The sequence below is a fragment of the Typopeltis vanoorti genome, chromosome 2 (assembly GCF_054136105.1).
Source record: "Typopeltis vanoorti isolate ZY-2024b chromosome 2, IOZ_Tvanoo_1.0, whole genome shotgun sequence".
Lineage (NCBI taxonomy): Eukaryota > Metazoa > Arthropoda > Arachnida > Uropygi > Thelyphonidae > Typopeltis > Typopeltis vanoorti.
This window is the reverse complement of record NC_143550.1, coordinates 27,571,574-27,592,356: the sequence shown is the minus strand read 5'-3', so window position 1 is coordinate 27,592,356 and position 20,783 is coordinate 27,571,574. Positions and strand designations below refer to the sequence as shown.

Below are 20,783 nucleotides of genomic sequence, written 5' to 3'. Positions count from 1 at the left end.
GAATTGAATTCAGGATTGTGTACAAGATAATGGTATCAAAGAAGCAGAAGGCTACAAGTGGGAGTCCCTCAGGACTCGGTATTGGGATCTATATTGTTTAACCTTTGTATCAGTGACATTGTCAATGGATTGGAGGATAAAATTTGGTTGTTTGCAGATAATATGAAGCTCGGAACAGATATTAGTAATAGTGCTGATTAATAGCCCTTTAGGAGGATTTGAACAAGTTAGACAGATAGGCAGATAAATGGAAGTGTTAGTTTAATGCAACTAAATGTAAGGTTTTAAAATTTGGGATCCTCAGATGGGATGCTTCGTACTCACTTGATAGGGTTATACTGGAAGAAGTGAAGGAAGAAAGGGATCTCTGGATGATTGTGGATAGAGATTTGAAGTTCCGAGGACATATTGCAAAGGTTGTTAAGGCAATTAACAGTAGTGCTATTTATAATTCTCTCCAGTTCATCCATTATGATATGTTAGCAGAAAGGTGTGAAGAGAAAGGAGTGCAGTTTGTTAATGCATGGAATTAGGAAGGAAGGATTGAACTGTGTAAGTGATGGACTGCATTTGAATGGTTTTGGTGTGAGTTATTTGGAGAGACTGCTGCTGCTGGAAGGGAGAGCATTGAGTGCAGAGAATGAATCTGATCAAGAAGCGATGTGAAAGAACAAGAGAATAAGGAAGGAGAGATTGAAGTGGTTCTTAATGAAGTGGATAGCATGAGTGTAGAGAATGAGGAAAGAAGTGTGCAAGACAAACATGGAAACGGAGAGACTCGGGGTGGGCAGGGGAACACAGCTTGAGAAAGGCTGATCTCCAAGAGGATGTGAATGCAAAAAGGGAAGGGGATAACCTGGGATGTAAGGAAAACAGTTGGATTTGAAGAAGGTTCTAGGATAAGTAAGGAAGAAAAGAAATGGCTTGAGGAAAGCATGGAGAAATCACATCTAATAAGTGGTATCAGTGAAACTTGTTATAGATCCAAGAATGAGCTGTTATGTTTATGTACAAATCTAGGAGTATCAGAGTCAAGGGTGAAATGGTTGCATTGATTGAGTTCGTTCACTCAAAAATTGTTGGAATAAGTGTTACATGGTTGGATGAGGATGGCATCCTGACAGGAATAGATGGAAGGGTATGATGTATTTCAGGAAGATAGAAAGGGTGAAAATGGAGGGCTATTGATGATAGAAAAAGAGTTATGTCCATACAAAGTAGAGATGCAAGGGGGAAATAGTGATAGTGGTTTTGAGGCAGTATGGTGTGAAATAGAAGGTATCGAAAAAAATGCTGCACTAATCGAAACCGCACTAATTAGGGCGCATTAATCAAGGTATTGCTGTATTTTGCTTGTATAACAGTTGGAAAATTTTACACATAAAGCACGTGACCAATTCGTACATCCTTTATTTCTTTTTCCCCTTCAGCATGAATTGACTCTTCTTGGCAGGTTGCCAGACTAGGGTCTTGGATGTGTGGTCGGACAATACTTTGTATGAACAGAATTCTTTCTCTATCACCCTCTCCCGTTTTACCCATTCTATTCTCATGAAACACATCATACCTTTCCATTTCTATTCCTCTCTGGATGTCATCCTCATCCAACCATGTCTCACTTATTCCAACAATTTTTGGGTGAACAGACTTTGCTAGAAGTGTTTCTTACACTTCTAGCATTTGTATACAAACACAGCACCTTATTCTTGTATCTATTGCTAGTTCCACTGATACCACTTATTTGATGTGACTTCTCCATTCTTAACTCAAGCCATTTCTTTTCTCCTTATTCATCTTAGAACCTTCTTCAAATCCAGCTGTTTTAACCTTGATCCCAGGTCATCCCCTCCCCTTTTTGTCTACACATGCATTCACATCCTCTTGGAGCATCTACCTTTCTCACGCTGTGTTCCTTTGTCCACCCCGAGCCTCCCCATTTCCCTGTCTGTCTTTCACACCTGTTCTCTCATTCTCTATATTCATGCTGCTCACTTCTTCATTCATAACTACCTCTTCAATCTCTTCTGCCTTGCTCTCTCATTCTTCCACATCGCCCACTACTTGATTCATTCTCTGAACTCACTTCTCTACCGTCCAGCAGCAGTCTCCCCAAGCAACTCACACCAAAACCACTCAGGTGCAGTTCATCAATCCTATGCAGTTCACTTTGTCCTTCAAACTCATTCCACACATTAACAAACTACACTCCTTTCTCCTCACACATTTCTGCTAACATATTATTCATAATCCTTGCTCTCCTTTTCATCTCACCACTGTCATACCTGGGCAACACACTTACTACTTTCCCTACTATTATCTTTTATCCATCTCGACACCCTCCTGATATCCAATCTGTTGTGTTCTTTGTTCACAGTCAAGTCATTTGTCTTGACATTACAACTACCAACCCTTTTGCTCGCTTACCTCTTATATCCAATGCCTCAGTCACTCTACTCATTCTACTTTCAGTAAAACAAACTTTTTTGCATCCTCTCATCCAGCACACATTTAATAACTGAATCACCGTACAGTGCCACTCGCAAGTTTTTAATTATCTCTTTTATACCAATATTATTCGTTTTCATCATTTGCACTCTTCCATACGTATCTCAAATTCTCTTAACTTCATTCCGCATCCATTTCATCTCTTGCCTCATCTTAACCAACTCAACTTTCGAATCTTGCATCACATTTTTGCTCTCATTCATTCTCTCAATTTTGTTGCCAGCCATACAGGCATATTTGCAGTCAAGGTCGCTCGCCACCTTATCTTTAATTCAGTGGTTCCCAAACTTTTTCGGGCCACCGCCCCCTTGACTCCATAAACTCATCGTCACTGCCCCCCTTCCTTACCTGACCCCACCCTACATTCAGAAAAGCGATTGACACAACCCACAAGAAACAGTAATAACATTTTAAAACAAATTATTAATTTGTGATTTACATTTATTTTAAATCCAAAAAAACATTTAACTTTAATAGCAACTTTACATTAAAATCTAATAAAACATTGTATTATAATGCTATTCAATAGCAGCTATTGACTTGAATGTTTAGAAAATCCTTAATGTGATGGATGGGCTTCATGGAGTGGTACCAGTTTTCCTATGTCTGGTTTAATATCACTTAGCAGGAGTCTTAAATCTCCACGTTGAGTTATCTAGAATCTATTTCTTTGTTTCGAAAGAAGTTGCATGACCACACTAAAGCCACGTTCCCACAAAATATGGTGTTGGAAATGCAACGAGAAGCTTCTTTACCACTCCCCACAGTGAAGGATAGCGAGCAGAGCTCTATTTCTGCAACCAAAACTCTTGATAAGATTTCTTAAATTTTGGCTTCAGCTCAAAGTCATTTTGTAGCTCAGTTAGTTCTTCCTCCATGGCTCCCACTACCTCAGTATTGGAAAATAGATTTATTACCCAATCTGGAACTTTCAATGAAAGTAGATCCTTAAATCACTCAGTCATATCTTCATGCAGCATATTCAAATGGTCACAGTAAACTTGCAGATCATCAGTTTGCACTGTATGCTTTCCATCTAACTCGGACAGGCTGGAAAATTATTAGAGATGGCCTAGGTTTCGCTTCAACAGATTTAACTTTGAAATAAATGTTGAGATAGAAGATTTGGCCTTGATTAGATTGATATCATTGCCTTGCAGCTGCACATTAATTTCATTAAATTTTGAAGGTATATATCTGATAAATAAGCAACATCATGCCTGATTTCTTTGAATTCATCACTGAACAAAGCCTTTTTGTCTTCAAAAAAACTCTACAATGGTATCAAAAAGATCATAAAACCGTCTCGAACAGTTTGCCTCTTGACAGCCAACGAACTTCAGTATGGAGCAGCAAACATTCAAAATGTTCATCATTTTCATCACAGAGCTCTCGAAAAGCTATCATTGAGAGCATGGGCTTTAATGTTATTCACTGCAGTAATGACAGTGTGTAGTGAGTTGTGCAAGCGATCAGTGAGGGTATTATTTGCAACCAGATGTTGGTTATGAATGACACAGTGAATGGTAAATATATTTGGTACTGCTTTTTTCAAGTAGGCGACAAACCCACTGTAGCGATCTATCATTGGTGCTCTATCACTTGCACAAGAAAGTTATGTTAATAAGTGGGATTTCCTTATCTTTGAAGAACTGCTCTACAGTACGAAATATTGACTCCCCTTTAGTGTATATATGTATCTAGTAGCTTTGCAAATTACTCTTGAATCAAACTTTCTTCATTTACAAAGCACACATAAGCTAAAAGCAAAGATTCATTGCCTGGTAAAGTTGACTCGTCCAGTTGTAATGCAAAGTCTGTTGTCCTTAATAAGATAAGCAGCATAATGTTTCTTCAACAGTAGCAGCCATTTCATCTACTCGCCTTTGCACAGAATTGTTGCCGAGAAGAATCGTCTTAATTATGTCATATGGTGACTTATGTGAAGCAGTACTCAGAACCTCACTAACAGCTGGCAGGATGAGTTCCTCACCAATGGTATGTGGTTTTCCAGACTTTGCGATCAACAATGAAATGTTGTACGATGCACCCAAACCATCAGTGTTTTGTTGTGAAGCATTGCAAAACATGCTTGAAACTGTTGGTCGCTTTTGAAATTTGTCTTGGAGAGATTGAAAGAAAGTTAAATTCTTATTTACCTTGTCAGGATGTACCTTCTTCAAATGTTCAATTATTCTGGAAGGCTTCATGGCCTCATTAGAAAAGACCCTTTCACATAATAGGTACATAGGCAGCTGCTGGTATGCATCCATATTTAGGTATTCAATGCTATACTGCCTAAATTCTTGTTTGATATATCTGCATCTGCCATTTCTATTCTGGAACATGCAGAAATAAGTATACATACATATTTGAAAGCAAATTTTGTAAATAATAATCTTTATATCTTCACAATATAACACAACCTATAATTTGCCAAGCTGTGACACAGCACTTACATAGCTAAAAGCTTCACATTATTGTTCAGTAAACAAGAATATGGGGAAATACATTATAACACACTCAATACTATTAATGTAAAAAAAAGGACCACTTCAGAAATTACCCAACAAAAAACTTGAAAACTGTCTTGGAAACAACAGTATATGTCTTGGAAAACAACGAAAAATGCCTTGGAAATAACAATAATAACAATAATCAAACAGCAGCAATCAATTATTACACATTTCAGCATTTTGGAGCACACCTTCAGTGCCCCCCCCCCTGCTGCCCCCTTTTGCCCCTAGGTAATCCCACAGCCCCCACCAGGGAGTGGTACAGCCCACTTTGGGAACCCCTACTTTAACTGCACTTTGCTTTTTAACCTCCACCACATTCGCATAACTTTTGTCTTTCTTACCATTGATTGTTAACTTTCTCAGATCACTCATTCTGTTTTTCAAAATTTTTTTAACATTTCTTCATTGCTCTTTTATATTGTCCTCTTCTATCAGATGAGCACTCATCCTCCTCATGGCATTCTTGCTACTAACACTTTCAGTTATCAACATATTAACACTCATCAAGTCTGTTATGTAATAAAACTGTTATATAATATAATATAATATTACTGTTATATAATATATGTTTTATATATATATATATACACACACACACACACACACACACAACTGTTATATAATAAAATTTAAAGAAGCTTCAAAAATGCTCCATACCCCCCCCCTCCCACCCACACACACAGTGTAATAAAAACCAAGGCTTGATACAACACAAAGTTTGATCTGCATTTATTAAAAATCTGATATCCATGGACCCTTGGATATGACACACATTATTACCATAGAACAGCATTAACTAACATTAACCTTGTTCTGTTTATGCATACATTGTTTAATTCACTGGTTTTCACTGTTATATGGGAGAATGTTGAATACAGCATGCATGTGATGTGGAATTCCCCCCCCCCCAAAAAAAAATTCTCAGTTTTTTTAGTATGTAAAACAGTAGCATTCAATCATAATTTATCAGTCATTTTTATACCACTTTCTACTCAGAATTGTCATAAAATGAATTATTTGTAAACTAGCCACACAGCACGTTGATTTTGTGAGTAATGCTAGTAATCACATTTTTAACAACATATCTCTAAAGTGGTTTACTGTTAGAGTACTTACTCTATATGTTATACAGAGGGCGTAGTGAGGCTGTGACCCTGGCCATAGGTGCTAATTTTACAGCCTACAGGCACAAAAATTTAGATTTTTAAAGTTTTTTTTTTTTTTTAGAACAGCGCAATTTTCTTTCCTGGCCATAGGTGCCAAAATTCCTCACGACATCTCTCAAGTTATATAGCAGGGGTGTTCAACCCGTTGATTGCGATTGACCGGTCGATTGCGGAGCGATTTTTGGTCGATCTCTTGTGTATTCCTCCTTACTTACAAATTTAATTAAAACTGAAAACATAATATTTTATTTATCATTATTTTGTGTTATTTTTAATTCGCTTTAAGTGTATTGCTATTGTTTATTTATTTTTCGTTAAAATTGTCAAATCAGTAATTTTCTTATAAGTCCGGATAAATGAATTAATTTGGATCAGTGGAAGTCAAACAGTGAGCCGAGTAAATACGATTATAAACAAAGTATAAAAACTCGATTGTAGCTTAAATATTAAATATTCCAAAGCACGTTACATCGATTTTTTACTTAGGTAAAGTCCCATGTGAATATTGTAAAAAAATAAACTTTGTTTGTCTCGGTATAGTTCGTATTAGATGTTTTTGTAAATAACTCTTTTGAAGCTAACTGTATATACTGCTTTAATAAGAATATGTTAGAGTATTAAAAACAAAGGCAATGTTTTTGTCACCGAAGCTGTACATGGCAACATTAGAAAGATTGTTATTGAAACTGTATGAGAAGGACTTGCAGGCTCTAAGTGTAAACATCTCCAAAGTCAGTCAGAAAGAGTTCAAACAACTTTCCGATGGCCGGCGACTTACAATCAAAAGAAAGTGGAGGAGAACAAAAGGCGTGCTGAACTTGAAACTTAAGATGAAAGACTCATACCGATTCTTTGGGGGTTGCCAAACTTCATGCGAGGTCTCAAAGGAGGCCTAATAAAAAGGGACTGAAGCAAGCAGAAGGGGTCCCGGTTCCAGAATTGCTGTCAGAGAGGAGGAGGCTGCCTGGTCCAGAGTCGCCGTCAGAGAGACTGCCGGATCCACGTTGCTTGAGAGAGGAGTTTCCCGCTTCCGGGAACTTCTCGGTTCGAGACGTCGCTAGAGAGAGAGAGACTACTTCTAGGCTGCAGACAAGGTTAAAATTGCCGAAAGGAAGAGTTCCAATTGCCGGAGAAAAGTTTCCAGGCCAGGCTAATGTCAGACATTCACCAGTGTGTTGCGTTTTCATTACAATTTGATGAATCAAACGACTTCACTGATATTTATTCGCATGGTATTTCAAGATTATTCAAGTAAAGAACTTTTGAAAATTATACCATTACTGGGAAGGACTATGGGAGAAGACATTTTTTCGGCATTTGATGAATTTGTGAAACAACAAAAACTTCCGCTTTTTAAACTTGTGTCTGTTACTACTGATGGTGCTCCTGCAATGATAGATAATAAATCAGGCTTCATTTCATTATGTAAAAACGATGACAAATATCCAGATTTTTTAACGTATCACTGTATTATTCACTAACAAGTACTGTGTAGTAAAAGATTAAACACAAAAGATGTTTTGGATATTACATTTAAAATTGTAAATTCTGTTCGAGGAAAAGCCCTGCAACGGTGGTTATTTAAATTACAGGCAGATGATGATGATGATAGGGAACTTCTGTTGTACAATAATATTCGCTAGCTCAGCAGAAGTCAGTTTTTAGAAAGATTTCTTGTATTAATTAACGATATAAAAATTTTTCTTGATGAAAAAAGAGATATTTATCCACAATTGAGTGATAAAAGATGGCTGTTACACTTATCATTTTTTAGTAGATTTCTGTATGAAAGTAAGCGATTTAAATTTAGAGTTACAAGTTAGAGATAAAATTTAATTGACGTGTTAAGTTCAATAAAACTTTCCAACAATACTTACTTTTATTAAAGAAAAATATAAATGACCTCAAATTTAGACATCTCCCATATTTATTAAAATTTTTTGAACAAAATCAAGAAATGCTTTGCTATGATTTAAAAGAATTTATTCGTGAAATAGAATTAGTTGAGGAAGAAATAAATTCAAGATTTAAAGATTTTAATAAAACTGAAATGATTGTATTTTTTATCAATAATACAATTCAAGAAAACTTGAACATCACAGAAATTCGAATAAAATTAGTGGGCTGTTTGATATAAACCATGCTGAAGTAGAACTTGAGATAATAAACATTCAGAATAGTTTACATTTAAAATCAATAAACAATGAAGTCATTTGGAAGTATTCACATGAAAATTCCTAATATTAACTGATATTGCGCGAAAAATTCTGTTGTGTTTCGGATTGACATGCTTGTCAGAATCCACTTTTTCAAATATGACCGTCATAAAAAATCAATTAAGAAACCAAATTACAAATGATTATTTGGATGATTGTCTGCGATTGGCCACTTCTTCATATCAACTTGACTATGAAAATATTGCAAGGTTCCAAACAATGCCAAATTTCACATTAACTTTTTTTTTTTTTTTTTTAATCAACCAGCATTTCCTGTAACTTGTGAGTTTGTAATCATTCTGTTGTTTTTTCTAACTTTAGTTTTCCGAAATAGAGAAATAAATATTTTATTCTTATATATATATATATATTTTTTTTTTTTTTTTTTGTTGTATTAAAATAATTAAAAGTGATAAATAAATTTTTAAATACACAAATAAGTTTTTAGTTGTTTATTTGTGCGTAATCAGATATCAGGTTGGAGGAACGTGATATATATATAAGAGAGTAGATCGCCGAATAACTTTTTATAGAAAAGTAGCTCGCGTAGTAAAAAAAGTTTTGGTTGTAGAATTACATTGGGCACAACAAGTCTGTGTATATACATATATTTACAATATGATTATACATGTACATTCCAACCAGTTGGTATGGAATGGTTTCTAATACTACTAGAAGTTGACTAGAGTCCTGACTTATGCTGGATCTTATGTATTAGGTAGGCTGAATGTGTGCCATCTAGATATATAGTAAGTACTTCATCTAGTAATCCAGGTACCACTAGAACCTGTATATTTACAGATCATATTTTCTTGAAGAATCAAATTCATGATATCTACCTTCAGTGGGGATAGTAGGGGGACTCCGTCTCCCCCCCCCCGAGACAAGGGACTTTGTTTAATTTTGGTGTTAAGAAATCTCTTATTGAAGGTGTTTGTGATGCAACAAATAGTGATTCATCCACTTCAAGCCTACAGAGCGATCTCCAAGATGTACAAAAGGAGGGGTAAACTACCAGCACACAGAAGAAAAAGTCTGCATTCACTTGTAAGTACATGGACAGCTTTTTAAAATTTGGTTTCATACAGTGCCATGACACAACCAATTGCCATGACTTTAATGTGTCATTTATGCTACTGTTCTGGGAAATGAAGCTATGAAGTCATCGCGACTTATCCGACAGCAACACAAAACATTCCAATCTAGTCAAACTCATTGAGTTCTTTATGTGTAAAAGAGATGCACTTAAAATAGAAAAGAAAATTATTTTCCAAGCTTCAACCACTGACAGATCACTTCTGACAGCATCCTATTTAATATCATTACAGATAACTAAATATAAAAAACCATATTTCATTGGCAAAGAACTCATTAAACCTTCTTTGATTGTTGCTTGTTGATACATTTGAAAGGTGGATATCTGATATGGCAGAAGATACAGAAACGCAACTCATTGAAAAAATTAAAAAATCAAAATTGTTTGTATTACAACTGGACAAATCTATAGATATTCAGAACAGCATTTTACTTACGTATGTACGATATATTGATCATGATGAAAGTGACATGAAGGAAGAATTTTAAGTGTTTCTGAATTGTCTATGCACATACCAGCAGTGAAATTTTCAAAGTTTTAAATGGTTTCATTGAAGAGAGGTCTTGAATGGAAAAATTGTATTGGGGTTTATACTGACAGTGCTGCCTGTCTTACAGGTAGAAATTCGGGTTTTGTCACTAAAATGTCAAAACCTGGCCTCTAAAAAATGGCACCTCAGCTTAATGAAGGCCTGTCTCAATCTGTTAAAATTATTAATTATATTATAAACAGTGTTTTAAATACAAGACTTAAACTCATTATGCGATGAAATGATCTCTGATCAACAAAATCTTCTTTTCCATTTGGAAGTTTGTTGGCTGTCCTGTGGTAAAGTTCTTAAGAAGGTTATATGAACTCCGAAAGGAAGTTGAGCTGTTTCTAATTAATAAGAAAAGTGACCTGCCCCATTATTTCTAGAATAAGAAATGGGTAGCCAGGCTGGAATATCTAAGTGACATATTTTCTTACATAAACAAGTTGAATTTAAAACTTCAAGGTCCAGATACATCAATATTTAATGCTTGAAACAAGATTCAAATCATTCAAAAAGAAACTCAAACTCTGGCTTAATATGATGTTTGCAGAAAGAAATAATGAAATGTTTCAGTCTTACTCAGATTATATTATGGAAGCAGATGATTTCTATTCACAGAATTCAATTTCAGATAACATTGCAACCCATATGAAGATGTTGTCATTTGAAAAGTATTATCCCAAACATGAGGATTCCCGGAGGCAAAATATGTGGACCGTGAACCTCTTTGTTGAACACAAAGAGACAGCCCTTTCCCATGAAGAAACCCTTCATCATATTGAATTATCATCAGACAAAGGACTGGAAAGTACTTTTAATTCTATGAGTAATTCAAAATTCTGGATAAGAATGAAAAATGAATAACCAAATTTACATGAAATAGCAATGAGATTTCTTCTTTGTTTTTCCGCCCCATATCTTTGTGAAACTGCATTTTCTGCCATGACTGTGCTTAAAACGAAACATAGGAACCACCTGCAATTTTCTGACCATCTCCATTTGGCTATTACTTCAATTCATCCCAGAATTAATAAGCTAATGAACAGAAAACAGCAACAGAATTCTCACTAGCCTAACTAAAATCTTCAAAAACTCAGTTGTAATAAAAGAAACTAAGTTTAACTTTTTGAATAACTTATAATTGCTATGTTAAAATGCTGCAATTTTAAATTCAAAATATTAGTGTTGGAACTAGAGTGTTTAGAATTGAGAGATTCATACATTTTTATTTATTAAATTACATACTTTGCATATATAAATATTTGGCATGTGTATTGATAATAAGTGTTTCACCTACAAGTTGACATCCTTTTGCTGCTACTCCTGCTCAGCTGACTTCTATGGTGAGTTACAATGTATAAATATTTTTCTCACAACTTTTTTTTTTTTTTAAACCAACATCATTAAAATCAGTTTAATAATACAATAATCAATTCTGCACTGAATAATATTATACATTTTTGGTGATCAGAATGGGATATGTCAGTGAAAATTAGCACAAATTAATTTAATGATTTTGGCCTGAGGAAACTACAATATACTACAAGATTTCATTAGTTGCAGTGATTGATAACTAATTTAAATGTAATTTTATATTTGTCAACATGCCACACTATATACATATGTGTACTAATACACTTTATGATTATGCCATAATTAATTACTAATACTTATGTTAGTTTAATGTATGAACTTTAAAAAAAATCGGAAAGGTATTTATGAGTAAATTTTTTGGGACCAGGCCCTTGTCTTATTAAAAAAGAATTTACTGGGCCGCAGTCTCACAAATGTTGAGAACCACTGTCTTAGAAGACCAAAATGTTGGATTTAACAATATTGAGTGCTGGCGAGTAATGGACTAATTTGGGGAAAAATTGTTGATAGATTAGTAATAATGTAAACTTAATCATGTAGTTCTGTCATAGTAGCCTATACCTCCCTTGAGGGTATATATAAGGAAATTGATGATGATGAAGATCGAACCTAACTGTGAATTGTATGTTCAACAGCTACTTGTGTTTTTACATACTTAGGAGAAAGCACAGGAATCTTAGCAGTCAGTGTATTTAAGGAAAGAAACAGAGCAGCTGTGAGAAAGTACCTGGAGTAAACATAATAGGCAGTTTACATATTAAGTTGACTGCCCTCTTCTGATTAGCATAAAGCATTTTTTGGGAGGTGTTTGATAGCACCATCCCATATAAGTGAGAAATAGTTTCTTGAATGGAAGAGTATACCAAGTTTTTTGAAGAGAGAAGGTGCAAGTGATGTGGCAATCAAGGCTAGAGGTGTAAGTCTGTCCAAGATGAGAAACATGATCTTGACTAGAGATATGAGTATTTTCAAAGTTAAAGTGAAGTGAAGTGTGATCTTTCTTACAAGAAATAAGACTGTTGATACCACTGAATTTGAGAAGATTGCCGTTATTCCATTGGAGGATGGCAAGGGAAGGCATTAGTTATGGAAGAACTTGATTTATTTGTGCACTGCAAAGTTTGTTAAATGAACAAGGTGAGTGGAGTGCTGACATCACCATTTGGATTTGAGATTAGTTAGAGAAAAGATCATTAATGTGGAGGAAGAATGTACATAGCCATATAGAGCTTGGGGGGGGGGTCTAGCATTGGTAGGAAAATCTGAAGAAACTATCCACTATGTATTGAATGATCAAAGAGGAAACTCGCAACCCATTACAAATGGGCAGGGACAAACCATGAAATCACATCTTTTGTGTATAGATCTTCTAAGGCTACCTATAATGCCATGAGTTGACATTACATTTTACTATGGCTAAGGTTGGCTAGGAGACTGTGCAGCAGGACTGGCAGTATTCATATTGATGATGACAAATTAATTTGTGGGTATCCAAGTGGTGAAGAAGAAGAAGAAAGTTCGTTTAGACTGGCATTCTATCAGACTATCTTTATATCATATATTGCAAAGACTCAACATTCCCTTAGTCAGTCTTCACCCTGTCTGAGATATTCTTGAATATCAGAAGAAGAAGAAAGTTTGTCTTTGATTACCTTCTCCACTGTTTACAAAGGATTTAAGTAAGAACAATGAGGGTAGTAGTTTGTTGATTAACTTTGATCTTCGTTTTTCATTATCTCATATTTTAAATTAAATTTATTTTCTTCTATTTTATAGTTTTTTTTTAGGCTTTTCTAGACTTACATTTGCTGCTGTATTATTATTAACATTAGTACTCTATGGAGTCAAAAGGCTCATTATGAAAGATCGCACCATCACACACAAGGTCATTGAACTATGCCTTAAACTTGTTAACTGTTTTTGCACTCGCTCTATCACTCTCAGGCAGTCTGTTCTTATTCAGTAACTGCTCTCATGCAAAAATCCTCCCTTTCTCACTCCTTGCTCACATCCTCCTCATACAGCTTCCATGGTTGGCCTCTTGTTCTATCCAAGTCTCCCTCCATTCTATGAAAAACTTCCTCCTCATTAATTCAGTATCATCTCTTCACTGCGTATGCATCAATCATGTGTCCTCTCCTTCTTCTATTCATAAAACTCTGCAACTGGCATTCTATCAGTCTATCTTTATATCATACATTGCAAAAGACTCAATATTCCCTTAGTCAGTCTTCACCCTGTCTGAGATATTCTTGAATATCAGAACACAGTAGTCCATATTCTATTGTGCCCAGATTTGGTCATCGGGTTTTCAGAAGGATGAAGAGATGTTGGAAAGGGTCCAAAGGAGACTGACTAAGGTAGTTTCTGACCTCTGGAATGTCGAGTATGAGGAAAGATTGAGAAGATGTAATTTGCAGAGTCTGGTGGACAGGAGATAGAGACCTACAAGTTGGTAAGGGGTTGTTATAGGATCAATGCTGGAGAAGTTTTTACAGAGCATAGTGGGAGATCAGGGGAGAACCAGAGGTCATCCCTGGAAACTGTATAAAGAGGGTGTGAGTAGGGGAGTGAGAGGCAGGTTTTTTTCGTTTCATGCAGAGTTGTGAATGATTGGAATGCCTTGCCTGAGAATGTGGTGTCTGCAAAGAGTTTGAATGTGTTTAAAACGTGGTATGATGAGCTTTGTGTGTGATAAAAGGACCTCCCAGATGAGTCTTTGACTCCATGAGGTCTTGGGGTGGTAATAATAATAATATGTAGCCATTCACAACAATCATAAACATCTTTACTTATCTTACATATCATTCATTGTCATGATCCCATGTAATGATGTTCTGACTGTTATATCATTGTGCAAAAGGCAAAATGAGATTATGAGTGGAAACTAGTCCAAAAGAAATCTTGAAAATCTTTTGCTATGTGACAAGTAAAAGAATTAAATGAAATATTGATTATGGTTGGATAACTATAATGGATACTTATGGTAACATAAGCAGAAGGAATACTTGAATTACTGAATGATCACTTTTTGAAAGCATATCATCCATGTGGACATATTGAAGGGACACACGTGAACTTGGAGGTGGTTAGGATACTACAGAATCTCAACGTGAATATTGTCATATATTGGATAGGTTACTATATCGTGCTTTATGGGAAAGTGTAAGATAATTGGTAGCACCTCTGACTAATTTTTTAACTTAAGTTTTAACTTTTGCAGAGGTCCAAGGAAAGTGGAAAGAGAGCAAAGATGGTTCGAAGACAGAGGTAGCCGATTATCTGATCAGTATCTCAGGAATGGTGGTTAAAGTAAAGGTGGAGAAGTTGTTGAAAGGCAACATTTAGAAATGGTTGGATAGGAATATATGATGCAAAACAAAAATTTTGAACATCATTTGTAGCATTTTGTTTATTAGGTTTACTCATTCTTTTTTTTTTCTCCCCCATTAGTTTCTCCATAATATATTCTTGTAGTTTTTATTTGATGTTTTAAAATTATTTCCATATTGAGAATGTTTGAGATTTGCACAAAAAAATTTAGTTTAGTTTGCATAATAATTTTTGATAATTAAAAATGTCTATTAACTCTACTACATTGTCAAATATCTATTTGTTTAATGTGATATACAGACTAAAAACATTTCTGTGTGCAGATGTCAACAGCTGATTCTGATGTGGAACTAGATGAAGAAAGTGAAGATGATTGTTATGATGATTATTATAACAACAACAATGATGATGCAGAGATGGATCAGGCAGATCCGAGAAAAGCTGATCCTGAATATTTTGATTATGAATGCCTAAGTACAGAAGATGTTGAAAGGTTATTAAATGAATGTGTAGAAGCCCTTTGTGCTAGTTTGCAGGTAGGTAAATTAAAGTTGTCTGAAATTTTTTTTTAATACCAAAAATAGCAAACAATTTTTTTTTTTTTATGTTTGTACAAAGTACAAACAATCAAGCTGAATGAAATTGCCTCTGAATAGAATTTTTTTTAAATCTAATTTTTCTTTTATATATTATGTCAAATGATTAGTTAACTTGTCTTTGATAAAATTAAATTATAGCAGGATAGAATGATTAAACCTCTCACTCCCTCTCCATTGTCTGCACTTTCTGCTAGTTGGGCATATTTTTGGCTTATGTATCTGTTTATGTGAGGCAGGAACTGATTTCTCAGGGAAAGAGTTCCTGCCTTCTCTGTAATGAGATTTGCTAATTCACCTGCAGTTTCCAAGTCCTTTTTAATATGAATTACATGAAAGATTGCTAACTCTATACATTTATCAGGAAACCCTATTTTGAAGACTAAATGTGGAACCACTTCAAGCCAATTTGGGCCATCATTTATAATTGCCACCCTCAGCATTGAAATTCATTTGCCACCTATTTGTGCATCTTCTAGATGGGATTTTATATTTTCTCAGCTAAAGAGCACATGTCATTCCAACTGAATATGATTCAGCTGCCTGTAAATCATATAATATCTAGCAATCCACTTAATATTTAGTAGTGCTATAGTTCATGTTAGCCTTTTTATTGTATTTTTGTTCGTCCTAACCCAGAAGAAGCCATAAGTATCTATGGCAGAACTATTTTGTTTTCATTTTTATATACTTACAGCCAAACATACAATGTCCTGACTCATTTTTCACGGTTAACACCACACAATTTTATCAAAGAGATGTTTTATTAACTTATATTTCGCTGATTTTCAACTCAGCATCATCAGAGCACAACACACTTGTATACGCGACAATGAGTGAGTGAAACAATATAATTGCAAAGGACAAAAGATCTAAAGTTCTATTTTTAGCGCCATTTAATGAAAAAAAGCTTGAGAAATTGCAGTTGTTTCACTCACTGTCGTGCATACAAGTGTGTTGTGCTCTGATGATGCTGAGTTGAAAATCAGCGAAATATAAGTTAATAAAACATCTCTTTGGTAAAATTGTGTGGTGTTGTTAATACCGTGAAAAATAAGTCACAAATAACTGTCAACACCTAAGCTTATCTGTTAGATTAAATAAACAATGTATTTATTTTTATAATTGATTTTTGGTGATAGATTGAGTTGGTGGAGACAGTTGGTGTAGCGAGTCTTTGGACTCCCTGGAAGTTTCAAATAATAATAATAATAATAATTTTTACTGGTCAAAAGTCTACATAATCATCACCATACACTCACTATTCTTGCTATTAAGATGTAATAGCAAGAAGTAATAAGACTCATATGCCATACTCTTTCATTTACCTTGTTTCTTTTGTAGCTGTTCTTCTGAATGCCCAAATCATGACATCATCATCTACAAATGCAGCTGTTTTGTTTTTCCTTTCTGGTCATTAACCATATCTAGAATATTCATTGCCACAGTGAACAGTGAAGATAAAACACTTCCTTGTAATTTGTTTTTTGTTTATTGAGTGTAAATCACTCTAAATGATCAAATTTAGTCTTCACACAGTTCTTACATTTAGTGTACATATTCTTGATGATAACTTTCCTATACCTGCTCTTTCCAAACTTTTCCAGATTTTTTGCCAATTGAACCAGTTGAAGGCTTTATCCAAATTGAGATATGTCATAAATAGGATTTTTCCAAATTCCTAGTGTTTCTTCATTTTCCTTATAGCAAAACTGAAATCAACTTGATCTCCCTTTTCTAAAATCAAACTGCTCTTCTCCAGACTTTCCTCTGTTTTATTCCTTATTCTTATTGCCGTTATCTTTTCATAAATCTCTGCACAGTGACACAATGTTAATTCCTCTATAATTGATATTCTGTTCTTGAGCTTACTTTAAGTATTGAAACAGTAATCCTCCTTGCAGCCATTTCACTCCTGAATTACCAGATGCTCTGATCATTTCAACAGGCAATTTTTCATCTTAATTCTTCAATGTCTGTCTTGATGGTATGGAAAATCTGTTATGGGAAATGAAAGCAGTCATATTCTCAGATAGTTTCTGAACAAGGGTGTTTCTGATGTCTGTAAGTCCCAAGCTAAATGAAAATTGTCTATAAGCATTTTTAACTTTTAGCATACAGTATATTCAAAATGTTCAATAAAATCAGGTGATAAAATAATAATAATAATTGGTTACAAGTTCCTGAAAACTGGTAAGTGATATAATTTTGATTTAATTTCATTAAAGGAATGTATTTTCATTGAAGAGAAAAATTTTAAATATCTTGCCAGTAGCAGCAAAGACACTTTCATGTGAATGTGTTATTGTTATTATACTGTGGCATATGATCACATTTTTCAGTCACACAGAAGTTACTTCAGTTTGCTTCCAGTTTGAAGTGATTCGACAAATTTGTGAAGCCAGAGCAGTAATACTATATACAGATGGATGATTGAGCAAAGCAACCCTTTTAGTTAACTTTGAGAATGCATTTAAAAACTGATTTGTATACAGTAAACATCAGTGAGTGTTGAACCATTTATGTACTATTTTATATATCAAATACTAGTGCAGTTAGAAACATTGTGTCCATTGGCTTGAAAGGCCTGAGAATGAAACCCATCTAGGACATTAGGAACATTTATAAGGACTTTTTTGAACTGAAGGTGAGTCAGTCCACTTCTGATGGTTTCCCACTTTCTTGTAAAATAAACAAATCAGCTTGAGAAATTGCAGTTGATAGGCTTAACAAACTACTAAGAAATAAATAACTCCTATTCTGGCAAGGTATGAAAGATTTCCACTTAATAAGCTCAACTTATTTTGTTATTTGTTATATACTGTTATCTATCCCATAACCTGGAAATTGGCCTGTATCCAACCCATTCCCAAGAAGGGTAACAAATCACTGCTGTCTAACTACCACCTTGTCTCATTCACCTTAGTCCTGTCTAAAGTAATGGAGTAACTATCAATTCCCAACTCTTACACTACCTTGGAGGCACCCAGCTCATAAACAACTACCAGTATGGATTCTGTCACTGCCGATTAACAGGAGATCTACTCACATATATCACCCATCTCTGGACAAATGCCGTGAGAAATTTGATGAATCTCAAGTTGCACTTGATATCTCCAGAGCTTTTGAACGGGTCTGGCACAAAGGTTTACTAAGCAAACTTCCATCATTTGGTCTGTTTCAGGGCTTCTGCAGTTGGATTACCAGCTTTCTATCTGGATGCACACTATGTGTGATGGTGGATGGTTCCTTATCTTCTCACCATTTAACTAATGCTAGGGTTCCACAAGGTTCTGTTCTCTCACCCTCTTCCTTCTATATATCAATGACCTACTTCAGTTTACCTCCAACCCAATACACAGTTTTGTAGATGACAGCACATTGCACTCCTTTATTTCATTTATTTATTGTAATTTATACTCTAGATGATGATATTAATATGAAGGTCGAAACGTCAGGAAATTAAAATAATTATTTATAACATGGTTGATGTAACATAGTGATCAGCATTCATGTAAAATGAATGCTGATCACCATGTAACACTAAAGGAAAGGATTGCACTCCTCCCTTTCATTTGATAAACCACCATCTCCCTCAATTCTGATCTCTAAGCCATCCTCCAATGGGGTTCAGATAACCTCATCAATTTCAATTCTAGTAAAACTCAATTCTGTCTTATTTCTCACAAAAAAAAACATTTTCTCCTAATATTATTTTTGACAGTACCCAAATTTACAGACAAGATCAGATTTCCCTTGGAATTACCCTGACATCAAGCCTCTCCTGGCATACACATCACAACCATTGCATCTTCAGCTTCTAAAAAACTAGAATTGCTCTTTCACCTGAGATGTTACTTCACCTCTGAACTGCTGTTAACCTTATATACAAATCACAAATCCACCTAGCTATCGAATACTGCTCTCACATTTGGAGTGGGGCTCCTAAAAGCTCCATCAAAATGACTCAATACAGAGGAGAGCTGTTAGACTAATAAATGACCCATCTCTTACCCACTTGCTCCCCTCACTCTCACATAGGCATTTGGTCTCTGCAATTTGTATATTCTGTAAATATTTCCATGGGAAATGTTCATTTGAAACAGCATCAATAATTCTCTCACTCTGTATTAAGCCCATTGGAACACATACAGCTGCCGCCCAACATCCTTTCACGGTACACCTTGAAACCCAAGGACAAGTTTCTTTTCCTCCTCCTTCATCCCTGTTAATGCTGTACTGTGGAACAGTCTTCCCCTGATGTATTTCTCAAGGAATAGAACATACAGGCTTTTAAATCAAATGATTTAAACTATCGTACCATAGATTGACCAGCCAACCTCTCGTATATGGGCCCAACATAAAAAAAAAAAAAAAAATATTTCTCTTTGTGTTGTAGTTATTCCATTAAATTGTATTATGAATGTAAACCAGTATTCAAGTCTAAATACATCATCAAATTCCTGCCATGTACCCTCAAGGGGTGTACAGAATATGATAGTACTACATGAAAAATTTACATCATTACTAACTTCCTATCTACAATTTTCCTCCAAATCAGTTTATTTGCCAAGATTCCAACATTATCAGATCTAATATTTCTATTGTCTAAGGCAGTGCTTCCCAAACTTCTGGATGTCCAGGGCCCCCCTTTGCAAAAATTAAAATATTTCACCCCCCCCCCCAAAAATTGTTCGTGGGAAGTTTTTTTTATTTTTTATCAGCCACTTATCCATCTCAGGGTTAAATTTTTTAACGTAGAATAGATCAAATAATATCACACTTACCGATACTGGCACACCATAGACTGATAACATGAAATTAGTGAATATTACCTGAATAAGGGAATCCCCGGACCAGGAACGTTTTTCTCTTTTGTGACTTTTCTCCCTTTACGGTAATTAAGCCTAACGCGCAACAGACAGCAAAGGCAGGTTATTAAAATATGCATATGATTGGTGCAGTATTAACAAAAGATCGAGCAACCGAAAGATAAAAGCATGGCTGACAATTGAGTTGAAATGCTAACTCTTTTCAACTGAATTCCATATGTAAAACTGCCATAACATTCATTATATATATATATTACTTAGTTTTAATACTTTTACAAATTTTAACACGTTTGGTTGAATTTTATTGCTGCCTTGGGAAATCGAACTCACACACATCTAATTAATAACAATAGTTTTTAGTTAGATACTGTGTTTGCCCATGCAATATGGTTTTGTTTCAGTCTATACAGCATAGTTTCTGTATGAGGGGACATGTGATTCATTAATTAGTGTGTTTTTATCTCAGTTATCTCTAATTGCACTATTTGTTGAGAAATATATTACACAGACGCCTTATACCTTATTCACTGGCATAATAAAAGTACTTGTTTTTATTGCCTCTGCAGTATATTGGCTGTTAGGGAGGGCATGTTGTTTACCACTGCAAGCGA

General features: G+C 34.9%; 1 protein-coding gene across 3 annotated transcripts in view; it reads left to right on the top strand.

Annotated features, from left to right (window-relative positions):
- Positions 1-20,783, top strand: part of ari-2 (E3 ubiquitin-protein ligase ari-2) — a 208,768-nt gene that overhangs the window by 15,834 nt on the left and 172,151 nt on the right. For all 3 annotated transcript variants that reach the window (XM_090404136.1, XM_090404144.1, XM_090404128.1), the window contains exon 2: positions 15,068-15,280. In XM_090404136.1, coding sequence (XP_090260262.1) covers positions 15,068-15,280 — 213 coding nt within the window. The remainder of the gene's footprint in view (positions 1-15,067; positions 15,281-20,783) is intronic.